The 12,738-nt window shown below is 41.5% G+C and overlaps 1 protein-coding gene across 3 annotated transcripts in view; it reads left to right on the plus strand.

Annotated features, from left to right (window-relative positions):
* The first annotated feature begins 1,654 nt into the window (after positions 1-1,654).
* The window catches only part of KYNU (kynureninase), a 61,189-nt gene continuing 50,105 nt past the window's right edge, over positions 1,655-12,738 (plus strand). Inside the window, exons 1-2 of one of the 3 annotated variants that reach the window (XM_053948318.1) lie at positions 1,655-1,672; positions 9,377-9,566. In XM_053948318.1, the coding sequence (XP_053804293.1) occupies positions 9,398-9,566 (169 nt within the window). In that variant the 5' untranslated portion in view covers positions 1,655-1,672; positions 9,377-9,397. Of the gene's footprint in view, positions 1,673-4,949; positions 5,034-9,376; positions 9,567-12,738 lie in introns of those variants that run through there. The other 2 variants (XM_053948316.1, XM_053948317.1) reach the window with 2 other exon arrangements.

Below are 12,738 nucleotides of genomic sequence, written 5' to 3' on the forward strand. Positions count from 1 at the left end.
GAAGCTCTGTGACCACAGGCAGGAAATGTGCCACAGGCAGATGGAGAAGTTGGTGGTTGTGTTGTTCTGTGAGATCTGGACACGCAGCTGCTCACCTGCAGGATAAGGAAACTGTGGCTAGGTAGAAAGAGGCTACACCTGATACAGAAACACCTATTAAAAGAACCTTGCAGAAAGAGCAGTTAGGAGGTTGATGGAAATCCATCCCCAAGGCACTCAGTTTGATTTTTAGGGTTTTATAACACATAGCAAGCAGCTGCCGTGAGAAAAGGGGGTCCCACGTCCCCCAGTTTTCTCCAGTCTCTCAAATGCCCCCTTGACCATCACACTACTGCTCCTTCAGGAAGGGACAGGCACGTCCCCCCTCCTGTCCCTTGATAAAAAACACTCAAAATGTCCTTGCTTGTCCTTGTCCTTATCCAGAGCAAACATTGAGACCAAATATTTGACCAGAGATGGGGGAAATCTCTTATTCTTTGCAAAACATTAAGATCAACAACAGTGAAAACCCATTCCTTATAGCAATAGGCTTTAAAAAAAAACCCAAAACAATGTATGTGTGCATCCAGCCTGGAAATGCAGGTGAGGGCACTGGAGCTACAGTCATCTTTTATTAGCAGCAGCTAACTTGGGGAGACACAAGGAAATTTCATCTATTCAAAATGTGTTCTCCTGCTGCTGCAGCTACCATGGAGTTATCAGAGCCATGGGGAGCTACTGCTCTTGCTTCTTTTATGTGGAAATCACTTGACTCTCATTCCCTTATTGTCCCTCTCTGGGTATTACTATTATCAGTGCAACAGTGCAATAGTTCTCCTTAAATGTTACTACAGAAAAGTAAATAATTTCTTATTCCTGTGATTTTTTTCTTTTTTTTTCATAGAGCCACTACTTTGAGAATAGATTTTAAAGGACAAATATTATGTTTAATGACTCAGAAAGAAATGAAAATCATTACTAATATAGAGCCTGAAGAAAAACAATACTAGGAGCAGGTCACATAACAGGAAAAAACTCATATCTGTTTAGATAAGATATGCCTAACAGTCTGACTGAAAAGAAAATAGGGAAAATCCATTCAGACAAGGAGGAAGGTTTCAGGAGCTCATTTTGGCTACTCCAAAGGCAATTAATTATTTAGCAGGAGCTACTAATGACTGCTTCATAAATAAATAAAAAAATAAACAGTGGATTATCATTATAGGGAGTGAAGTCTCTATAAAGTAAAGTTTAATGGACTGAGGGGTTTTTAGTCTTAATCAGAAGACTAAAAGTTAAAATCAGACAGCCAGAGCAATCCACTCCTGCAAAAAGGTCAAATATATATGTTCCCTTCAAATAACTTCAGAAGGAGAAAGCAACCCAGCTGGGACTGAGAGGGAGGGAGGAGAATCTGTTAAGTGAGGTGCAGGTAGGTGTAGGGCATCCTTAGCACACAGGTCACAAATGTGACCTGAAGTAACAGGAGTTTTTGGGCAGAGCAGGGCTGTTGATGGAGTGGAGAGAAAACAAAAGTGATAAGAAAGTTGTTATAGCAAGCTCAGCAGGGAGGAGACCAAAGGTTTTATGCTGTTGTTTACTGAGCGATTGCTGTGAAGCCTGAGGTGAAATGCATCGTGCCATCACAAGGTGCAGATGGCATGCTTTAAAAAATAGCTGTGGGGCTTGCCTTGTAAGTACAGACAATCCTGGTTTTTCTAGGCATCTGTGCCTGAGCAGAGCTCTGTGCTGCAGGTGCAGTGTGTGCTGCTTGCACAGTCACTGCTTTGCTGCTCCTTTCCTGACTGTAAGAACCACAGTTTTCCTGCCTGAGGGTCTTCCAGGCCGTCTCATTGTGGGTAAGACCTGTCTATTCCAGTTAGAGAGAATCCTCCTTTGTTTGCTGAATCATTTTATCCTCTTGACAGCAAGAAAGCTCAGGGCTAGCAGTGCCCAGGCAAGCTTTCATGACCTGATGGACCCAGTGTCCTGGCATCCCATCTGGCACAGGCTGAGTTTGCTTTAGGGTGCCCTTGGTTATTTGTTGTTGTCACATGCCTTCAGAAGAAGGCATATGTTTTGTTAAATTAATTTGTTACAACTTTTACTGGTGCTCCTGTGTAAGAGCACACACAGTTCCTTCTGGTCAAGGGACAAGGCTCCCTAGGCTGGGGCTTGAGTGGTCTCTGGTCAGTCTGGGAGGGGCAGTGAGGGATGGCAGATGGGCACAGCAAATAACTGGGGAGGAGGCTGAGATGGAGCACTCTCAGCACACCTGAGGACGTGGCTGGCAGTGGATGGCTCAGTGTGGTTATGAGGCAAGGAAGCTGCTGGTATGGGAAATGTGTTTTTCTGCTGGCCCCTCAATCCCTTCTCTGCCCCAAGTATCCCACACCACACAGCCCTTAGTTACAGAGACACAGAGCTCCTTTTATTCTTCTTTTTTAAACTGTCTGTCAGATGTTCCTGCCTTCCCATCATGCTCTTAACAGCTCCTTTGAGAGGGTGAGGGCTGAGCTGCCCTCGGCTGCATTCTCTGCCACACAGACCTGTGCCCACCAGGACTTTGCCCGTCTCGTGTGGCCTCACTCCCTTGTAGATTGGTCTTGCTATAACTTTCAGCAGCTCTTTCTCCCCTTCCTGTCCTCTGGCTGCTTCACAGCAACACAGGAAAAAAACCAAAAAACAAAAAAAAAACACACACACACAAAAAAAAAAAAAAGAGAAACACCAAGAATAAAACAAAAAACCCAGATCATTTTACTTGTTCTGCAGCTAAAAAAAAAAAAAAAATTATCCAGGCTATGTGTTTGCTGATGTTTGAGCCTTGAATTTAGGGGCAAAGGATTTTGTCTCTGTTTTCCTTTCATTCCAGTGGAAGGGTTGAGCAGACTAGTTGGGAAGAAGGGGTCAATATTCCAATTCTCATAAAAGTCTGCAAGCATATGGCCTTTGCCAGCACAGCTGCTTTCCTGCCACCATTGACAATCAAGGTTAAAATGCACGATGCTCATTCAAAGGGAAATGCAGTGGGAAAATTTTCACTCCACTATTTTGCAGTTTTATTTCCAAAGGCAAATTGAAAAGTTGCAGTGTATTTCAGCTTGGTTTGACCTAAATGGCCAACCAAACAAGAAATAAATACCCTTTTGGGCTGCGTTTGACTTTGGATTCCTTTTGCTTCAGTAGCTGAAGTGCCCCAATCTCCTGCTTCTTTCTCAGACCAGACTCCTGGCAGGATAAAGTTTCATTGTCCTGCTGGTGGAGTAAACAAGCTGAGTTAGTAGGAAGCCCCAGAAAAAGTCATTTGACAGTACAAAAGAGGGCAATGGTACTTCAGGAACTGATGGATAGAGGTCAGTTCTATTTGGGTCAATATTAAGTGTGCTGTGTGGTTGTTTTGTTGGGCTTTTTTCTAGCAAAGAAGATGAAATGTTACAGTTCAAGAGTGTCACATCTATTGGTGCTTACTGAAAATGGAAATCCAGATAATAAACAAGCATTACTGCAGGGGTCTGGGCACACAGAACTCCAGGATGGAGATATGTCTCTGAATTACATTGTTAGTCCACAACTCTGACTCTCCTGCCCCTATATCTCTCCTCACAGTTCTGTTATATATATATTTTTTTTTTTTTTTTTAACCCTCCTCTGAAGCTTCACAGAAGCTGATGGAAGCATTTTTTCTTGGTACATATTCCTGTGTTCTAGCTGTGTGTAGGAATGGGTGTCACTCAAGCTTGAATGGAGGGGATCGAGCAAACACATGGCTGGTTTGAGATAATGTTTATAGAGAGCAAAGAGAGAGATATCAACTCTGTTCGTTCCTAATTTCACCTTCAATTCTTCCTCTGTTTTTCACCCTGGCAAATTTGCATTCTGTGTAAATTCCCACCACTCCCTCTGCCATGTGATTGCAAACACTGCTGGCTTCTTGCTGTTCTGCTATCGATTGTCTCCTTCACGAAAGAGAAAGAGTTTGGTCTAAAACCACTTTCATTACAGCTGTGTTTATTTTCCCATGCCCATATGGAAGAGGGGTGCCTTCTTAATTTAATCAGAGCTTTAAATTTTGCCACGGCGACAAAAGAAAAGATAATAATAGGAGAAATAATTATATATACACCTGGTTTTTGGTTAACCCAGAGATCATGTGGCTGGTGGGGTCAGAGTCTGGGGAACCAGGCATGTGACTGCGGCTGTTTCTCCATGCAGCAATGAGTATTTGCTCAGGACTTCCATCACCCCCCCCAGGAACAGCTGCCGACCACAGGGTAACGTGGTTTCACTCTAGAGGAGAAAAGATGAGTTTTCTATGTAAAATTACTTTTAGCACCATAGTGCTTCTTGACATGAAGGTCAATAAGTGCCTAAATTACTCTAAGTAACTGAGTTTATTATAATTCCTCTCTGTCACATTCCCTTGCTGCAGCTGTGACACTGTGCTGTATAACTTATTTAATTATACAGTGGTGGTTGCTGCTGCATGTCTGTTGTTGGGGATGTTATGAATATTTAGATTTTTCTTTCTCTCCAGTTCCGTAATTTAAACAAATTCACTGAAGGGTATTTAACCTGAAGTAATCCAGGCTGCACTGCATGCTGCTTTGGGCTGTGCTGTTTTAGAAACTTCCTTCTGCACAATCATATTCAGGCAAAGCAATTTCTTTGGTGTAAAGATGGGAAGAGAACCAGCCCTTACACGCCGCGCGGTTCTGGAGTTCCTCTTTTGTTTGTTTTCTAAGCCAGCCTCAGTTACGGCGCTATTGGTGCTCTCAGTGGGTGTATTTTGACAGCCTGGACCTGTGCTGCAAACTTCCCCACTCACACTGTGCACACCCCCAGTTTTCCTCCCCAAAGGGTGCATTTGGACACCAGCCCCAGCATATCAAAGGTCTGTGGGCTGAGCTGTGTTAAGCAACCTGGAGAACAGCTATTGGAGGGCAGAAAGGGCAGGACAGGCGATCTCCATGATAAACCCTTTTCCCTTGAGGACACAGCGTAAAGTAGGGATTCATTGTGTGCCTGTCAGCACTGTGCTGGGTAGGAAGACTGTGAGTAACATCTTGGAATATTTAAAGAAAATGTTTTTAAGGGGAGGGTTAAGGGAACTTTACATCTTTTTTTTTTTTTTTTTTTTTTTTACAAAGACATCAAGACAGAGGGGAGATCCATAAAGATATAAGTGGATCTAAAACAGGACAAATTATCGTTCTTATAATTAAGCCTAATGGACCTTCCTGAGGAGGTTTGATAAGATGACTTGCTAATATTCACTTTTTTTTTTTATTTAGTCAGTAAATTATGCATAAAGGACAAAACTGAAATAATCACCCAGACATTCGCCTCACTTGTGCCTGACTGATTCTCATCCATTGTCTTTCAGAGCTTTAAAATGGGAAATAAGTAGTAGAGGCCAATGTTTGATAGGGGCTGATAAATTATGGAAAAATTACTATTTTTCTTAATATAAGTTGCATGTGATCTTTTTGAATATGAAAGATGCCTACAGTCATAGTTGAGTTTTTACATTGAATCAGGGTGCAGTACAAGCAAGTCCTGTGGAAGAGCAGAAGAACAAAGAAAGAAGAAAAAAGTAAAAATATACTGACTTCATGTCATCTGTTAAGTCAAAATTTGTAATAAATTTTCAAGGAAAGAAAGAAGAAAACCTGGTCTAGTGGAAGGTGTCTCTGCCCATGGCAGGGATTGGAACAAAGTGGCCTTTAAAATCCCTTCCAACCCAAACCATTCTGGGGTTATATAAAAACACCTGAACACCTTTTTTTAGAGTAGGTAGTGGAGACAAATTGTTTCTCTTAAAATATTCTAAGCTGTATGGGAAAAAATATTCTGGTAAGGAGCCATGTTTATCAAAGTGGGAATTGCATTTTCCACTGATGGGTCTGAATTTCAGTTTGAAGAGGTTACTGAATATTGTTTTCAGCTGCAAGGAGATAAAGTGTTCTGTTCTAATACAAATGTGTTTGCTCTACATGTAGAAAACCACAAATGACTCATGAATTATTGTAAAGGAGTTGCACAGGGCTCTATTCTGAAAATAAAGAAAATACAATAATGCTAGTCAGAGTTAAGGGAGGTGGGAAAAGCCAACCCCAAGGAATTCTGGGATTCCTCCCTAGGAAGCCAAATTCCCACTCAATGGGCAAAAGTACTTTCTTATGCTGTTCTCAGAATTGGATCTTTGGTTTTCATTCCCCAATAAGATTTTGATTGATTTTATTTTAGTAGTTTTATCTTAATAATGTTTGTATTAAATCAGATACCCTTAAGCACTTAATCTTTTTTAACTTCTAGATCTCTGTATTTAATATTATATTTGTTGTCAAAATCAATAAGAATCACAATAAATGTAAATCATTGATCAGATGCAGCAATGACAGGGAACCAAGAGCCTGATCCAGGAATTGCTGTCTGTAATAGAGACACAATAAATTGATTTCAGTGAGGTTTGGGTCAGGCCCCAACTGGAACCAAAACCCACCTGTGCAAGCCAGGTGGTCAGTGGATGACCTGGGAGATGGCTATGAATCCACTGCAATAACTGGGTTAAAAAATGTTAAAACTTGTTAAAAAATGGTGACTGCTGAGATAAATAATAGGAATTCCTAAATAATAGGGAGCTGTGCTGTGTTCAAGTGGTGTAGAGCAGGGAATCCACAGGCTGGATGAGAAGAATGGGGTTATAATACCAAATAGTCCTTCAAGAACCCTTATCATCCACTTCCTGATCTCAAATTTCAGTGCAATTACCTCAGTGGTCCCAGGAGATGAATGCTGGAGGCTCTCAAAAACCCCCTTTAGTCTGTTTTCAGAAGAGGACAGAGGTGATGGCAATACTTCCTAGGGACCATGGGGGTTGAGCATCACTGAACAAATATTCTTAACTCAAGATCCATCTGTTTAGAGAGCTGAAAAGGCTCCTTACCTCCAGGAGGAATGTCACCAGGGAGTAAAATTTAAAAAAATGAAAAATAAAAATCCAGGCATTTACTTGAGTGGGAAGGAGATTTTACAGAAAATACTGCACTGGCAATTGTTTTACCTAGAAGGAGACAGTCAGGGAGACATGGGTTTCAACCTCTCATATAAGAATTTTTTTTACATAATTTGCATTAACTACTCATTATTAAAAATAGAGGGCTCTATCTTTATTATGTATGTGCTGGACATACTTTGATAATGGCATCGGGACATCCATGCTGGGGTTGTAAATCAAATAAACAAGCTTTGGAAACAAAACCTAGTTCTGCTTTCCAAGTGCTGATCCAAGTATTGCTTGGAAACAAGCTCTCATTAATCCTGTAATTTGGAGAAGTGGAACTTAAGTTACTCTAATGAGGTGACTGTATTAGTGATGGCCGTGCTGTCTGTGACCATAACTTGCTTTTCTTGTTGGTTCACAACATCTGGAGGAAATAAAGATCCCTGAGCCATCCTCCCCAGGTCCTGTCCTGCAGAAAAGCACATCTGTGACTGACATACCAGCAGGGAACAGAGGTCTTGGATCAGCTGCTCAGCTGTGGAGGAACTGAGGAACAGTTCCCTGGGGCACAGGGAGCCTGGTCACACCGTCCTCAAGGCTTTCAATGGGGTGGCAGCTCTTTGGGAGTTGGGGCCACTTGAGCATCACACCCTGCTCCCAGTCTGGCTGTAGCCCTCTTCCTCCTAGAAACCTTGAAAAGCACTCTGAAAACCGAGATGCTGGAATATTTTTTTTTCCTCCCCCCCCCTCCCCCAACATTTTTGCCATTTTATTTTCCTTTTCACCAGTTAAATGATGATTAGGGTGAATGAGTGGGAATGATAAATTTGGTGACAATGAGGAGGTGTGAACAACCTGTGTGCAGACAGCATAAAAATAGGATTTCTCCAATAACTCCCAGGGGAGGGTGAATACTGGCTAAATGAAAACTGTTGTTTGAAGGAACTCTGCTGGCATTTCTTTTTTTTTTTTTTTTTTTAATTCTGCATGCTGGTGGGAGGGGAAAAATTGTTATTGTGTAAGATATCAGGTCTGGAGGGGAAAAAGATGATGTTCTCATCATAAAACCAAATGATAGCAGATTAAAGCAGGTAAGTAGCATTATGCTGGCCATTTGGCCAGAGTATAAACGGGTTTGGGTTAATTAGCACTAAGGAGGCTGTGCTGTTTGGGGAGTTTATATTTAAATACCAAGTGTTGTCCTTCCCATATGTGTTGACAAAGCTCTTCTCAATAGTCATCTGTTGTTCTATCCACAGCTTGTTTCTGATAGCTATATGTAGGATATTTTGGCTTTAAGGAATGAGAGCTTATGGAAGATATGTGCTTAAAGAGTTTTCTTTCTCAAACAGGGAGAAAAAGTGATATTCTCTAGTGGCTCTGCATTCCTTGTTATGTGCTAATCTATCCTATTTCAGCCTATCCCCTCCAGGGTTCCTTTGCACCAAGACTCTTGGGGATGTTAAAAGGCAGCGAATGTTGTGTGGTGTAACTACACATTTCCCTAAACTGGGGCAGCCAGCAAGCACCTCAGTGAGCCTCTTGGCTGCCTGCTGCCACAAAACACAGCAGGGAAGTCTTGCCCTAAGGTGCAGAGTATGTGCTGCAAACCTTCTCTGTCAATGGTAAAGCCAAGTGCACAAGTGCTGTCTGGAGTGCGGTGGTGTCTCTGAGCATTACAGCTACAGGACTGCTTTTATATCAAGATCAACGAGCTTGTAAATTTTGCAGTTAGTTTTGGGCGTTCTCTTAGAATTCATGGGCTGATTTCACTTGGGCTTCTCTCCCAGGAGAAACAGATCTAAACCAGCAGGATATTTGGTGTAGCTGAAAGGAAATATTAATTCAAGGCCCTGATCTTGAAAGCTCTGTTTGCCTGACACCTGCATCCTGCCTGTTCTGCTCTTGCACATGAGCACGGCCGTTTACAAACACCCCCTCCAATTTTTGAGGCAAAAAATGCTGAAAGGGGCTGAACATTGCACAGCCTGGAAACAACTTCAGTGTATCTGTGCACCTGCTATTCTTAGGAGCTCAGACTGCAGAAACAATAATGCTGCCTCTGGCTTTGACGTCTCCAGACTGTGAGTGACACTCCAGCATTTGGAGCTGCTGTCAGTCTGGTGGGAGAACTTAGAAGAGGCTGATAAAGTTTAAAAAGGGAAGAGCTTTGTATCTACAGAAGGGAAAGAAAAAAGCCTTTGGGGGTTACAGCAATATGTTGCCTTGGAAATATTTGATCAGGTTTACCATTCTATTCAGGCACTTCACTTTTTAAAAGCTTTAAATCAAGTAAGTTTTGGTCTTGAATGGTGCAGCTTTAGTGGCTGCTTATCAGCCACTCGTGACTATGCAAACTGCAGAAGCTAAACTGCCATTTCTGATTTTCAGGTGAAATTGAATGACCTGAAAATGGATCCATCTTCTCCTGTGCTCCCAGCAAGCATTTTGGAACAAACTGCTTTGCAGCTCAGATGCAGTCCCACGGACAAAAAACTCGCTTTACACTTAGATGAAAAAGATGAGTTAAAGCATCTCCGGGAATGTTTCTGTGTCCCCAAAGTCAAGGATCTGCCTCCAAGTGAGAGTTATAATTGCTGTTGAGGGAGGGGGAAAGGGCTGGGCTTCACATCTTCTGCATGTGTTTATCACAAGTCTTTGGAAATCATCGTCACTTATGAGATAATTGAGCAATTGTAGTCATATCTGAGCACAGAATGTCCCCGCTGTTGCTAAATCAATCCATCAGCTTATTCTAGCACCAAAAGCTCTGTGTTCTCGTTGCCATCCTGAATCAAATGTGAGGATACAGTGGTGCTTATGCTGTCAGTCAGCAGCTTTGAACAATGTAGTGACTGATTGAAAATTATAGGCAGGAGCTTTTCTGTCTAATGGCTCGAAACAGCAGCCTCGCTTGGGTAGTTCATAGCAGTTGCTTCCTTGGTGTGATTAAGCTTGGAATTATCTGTCTGGTTACAATTATTTTAGTTAATGAAAGAGGCAGTATATATATTATGTGAACATTTATGTCTTATTGCTGGTGGTGGAGCTATTTTCTCATTCATGCCAAGTGGAAGACTGTGCCTCAGAACAAATAATTGATCTGAGCAAATAATTCATAATGAAGCCTTTTATTTGAAGATATTTTCCACTTTCGTCATGAATTGCCTAAAATAGATAGCACCTGACTTCAGTGAAGCTATGTGAAATTGTTCTGGACATTTTTCTCCTTCTTTCCTGTTCCACAGGTTGCTTTGAGGAGGTCGTGGCATGTCTGGGTATGGGGAGGGCTTGGTGTGGAGGCAGGGGGTCTGGAAAAGGGGATAGGCTGAGAGGGAAGCATTTGCTCGAGGTTAGCACTCCCAGACCACCAAAACTAAAACCCAGCTCTAACTTTTTTTTGGTACCTTCAATAGCCACCATGTTTAGCCAAATTCATGCAGGGAAACCTGGTGGGAGCAGCCACTAATGTATTCATTTTTCAATGAATACAGACAGAATTTTCTGCAGATTTTCTTTTTCCGAAAAGACATTACTGATGGTAAATGAGAAATTACAGGTGCATTCACCAAAGTGTGTTCAGTAAGGGACTATGATAGAAAATGGTGTCAATAGTCTGAATTCCTGGACATCTTTTGAAACAGTCTGTCTTCAGTATCTTCCTGCTGAGCAATGATGAGTGTTGGGAATGCAGTCTGCTCCCACCCTTGGGACGCAGCGATGATAAATCTCAGTTCTCTATGTTCTGGTGGTATTGGCTTATCTTTCCCCACATTTAAATCCTTGAGTTGTGCTGTTTCTATTATTAAGAGCAGGACTGGACACTTTGCAAATATTTAAACTATGTGCTTCCTCCGTGCCCCTGTAATTTTTCTTTGTAATTTTTTTTTTTACCTTCGTTGCTTAAGAGAGTTTCCTAAACCCACTCTGTTTGGATATTTGACTATTCTGTACTCAAAGCTCCTTCAGCTGCCACCATGGTGCTGCAAGATGTGCCACTAAAGCTGGAAAGATGCTGGGACACAGTTCCCATGGCAGTGGTGCTGCTGGAATCCAGCCCAAGCAGGAGTAGCTGGATCTTTGCTGAATGTCAAATGTCTCTCCAGGATATCAAAAGGTCACTTTTCAGTGCAGTGTTGTAGCAGCTTCAGATTAAAGAATCTTCTGAGAAGTAGGTAGAGGTTTTGATACCCATGTGACAGTTTTGGTTTCTTCCCTTTCAAAATCCATTATTGTTTCGTTTTCAATTACCACAATATTTAGACCCAAACTCTGCTGCTGTGGGGTTTTCTCCCTGTAGTTACAATAATATTTAGTCCCAGAATTTGGATAGATATATTTTAGTGAAGATAAACAATGTACAAAGTAGTACCAGTTGAAAAGCACAGAGAACCCATTATTCTGGTGCTCCTAAATGGAGGGGTTTTTCCCTCCCCTTTTTTTCCTGTCCTTCTTTTCTGTGCTTCAGCTGTCATCAGGAACAGCTTCCCTGCTGAAGAACAGCAGGGGTGTAAATATATATATATTTACATTGTGTGACTATACCATAGAGACAGATCTGCCATGACATTTATCTGCGCCCAGGAGCGGATGCCAGATAACACATTCCTGAAGATAAATGTCATTCCAGATATTAGCCATCAAATATTCTTTATATATTTACATAAAGCATTACAATGAGGCTTTAAAATGAAACCTTACAAGAAGCAGATGAGAACATCCATAGGAGACAACAGTAAGATGACGTACAGGAAAATATTTAGGAAGTCATTAGAATAGTTTAATTTAGTTATCAAGTTATAAACTGTCAGGGCTGTTTATCTGCTGTATCAATCAAGAGGAAACCAGTAGCAGCCTAACTCCCTGCAAATCTGGGAGGTTTTATGTGCGAGCATGAGGGACAAGGCTCAGGTGAGCAAATGAGGAAAAGATGACAGCAGAAGATTTAGGGAAACGTTTGGATCCCGTTGCTCTTCTCCAAGCTAACAACAAAGTCCCTTTAATTTCTCTTAAAGGGAGGGAGGAGGCAGGAATGCCTGGATTGCAGCTGGGCACCAAATCCCCCATCTGATTAAGGCTATGGCTTGTGCTTTGTCACCTGCTAAAGGAGTAAGGTGTCATTTGGGAATAAAATTGGGTTTCATGGGAATAAAAATATGCCCCAGAGTGAAAGCGCTGAGCTGCATTTCCAGAAGAAATGGTTGAAAGTAGTGGTTAACCATAAAAATCTGGCTTTTTGGAGGGCTGCTGAGGGGGGTACAGGCAGTGTGAAAGAGATCTTTTATCCTTCAGCTAAGGACAGTGCTCAGATCAGTATAAGCAGATTTAGTCCTTCCTTTCTGGTTAATTAACCCATTACATTTTTCCCTTTTTTTTGGACTGAATATTTCTGACAGTAAACTTGCTTTTCCTTTTAGGTTTAAAAGGTATAGAAGGGCATCTTTAATGTAGATGAATGGGTATAATTAGTATGCAAAGCACTGCATGTGATTAGATTTGACCAGTTTGCAGAAATCTGAGTAGGTGTGTGAATATATAATATATTTAATTAATCTTAATGCAAAAGTATTTTTTGATCCAGGCTACTCTAAGAACACTTTTCAAAAATTATTTCCTTTTTTTTTCTTTGCCTTTATTTCCTCAATTGTGTTTATTTCCTGTTAGGATATTTCAATATTTATTTCAAATCAGCCACAGCTCCTCCAGAAATTAAAAGGGCCACTACTGTGAGAAATAAATGTAATTTGGGGAAA

The sequence above is a fragment of the Vidua chalybeata genome, chromosome 7, assembly GCF_026979565.1.
Source record: "Vidua chalybeata isolate OUT-0048 chromosome 7, bVidCha1 merged haplotype, whole genome shotgun sequence".
Taxonomy (NCBI): Eukaryota; Metazoa; Chordata; class Aves; order Passeriformes; family Viduidae; genus Vidua; species Vidua chalybeata.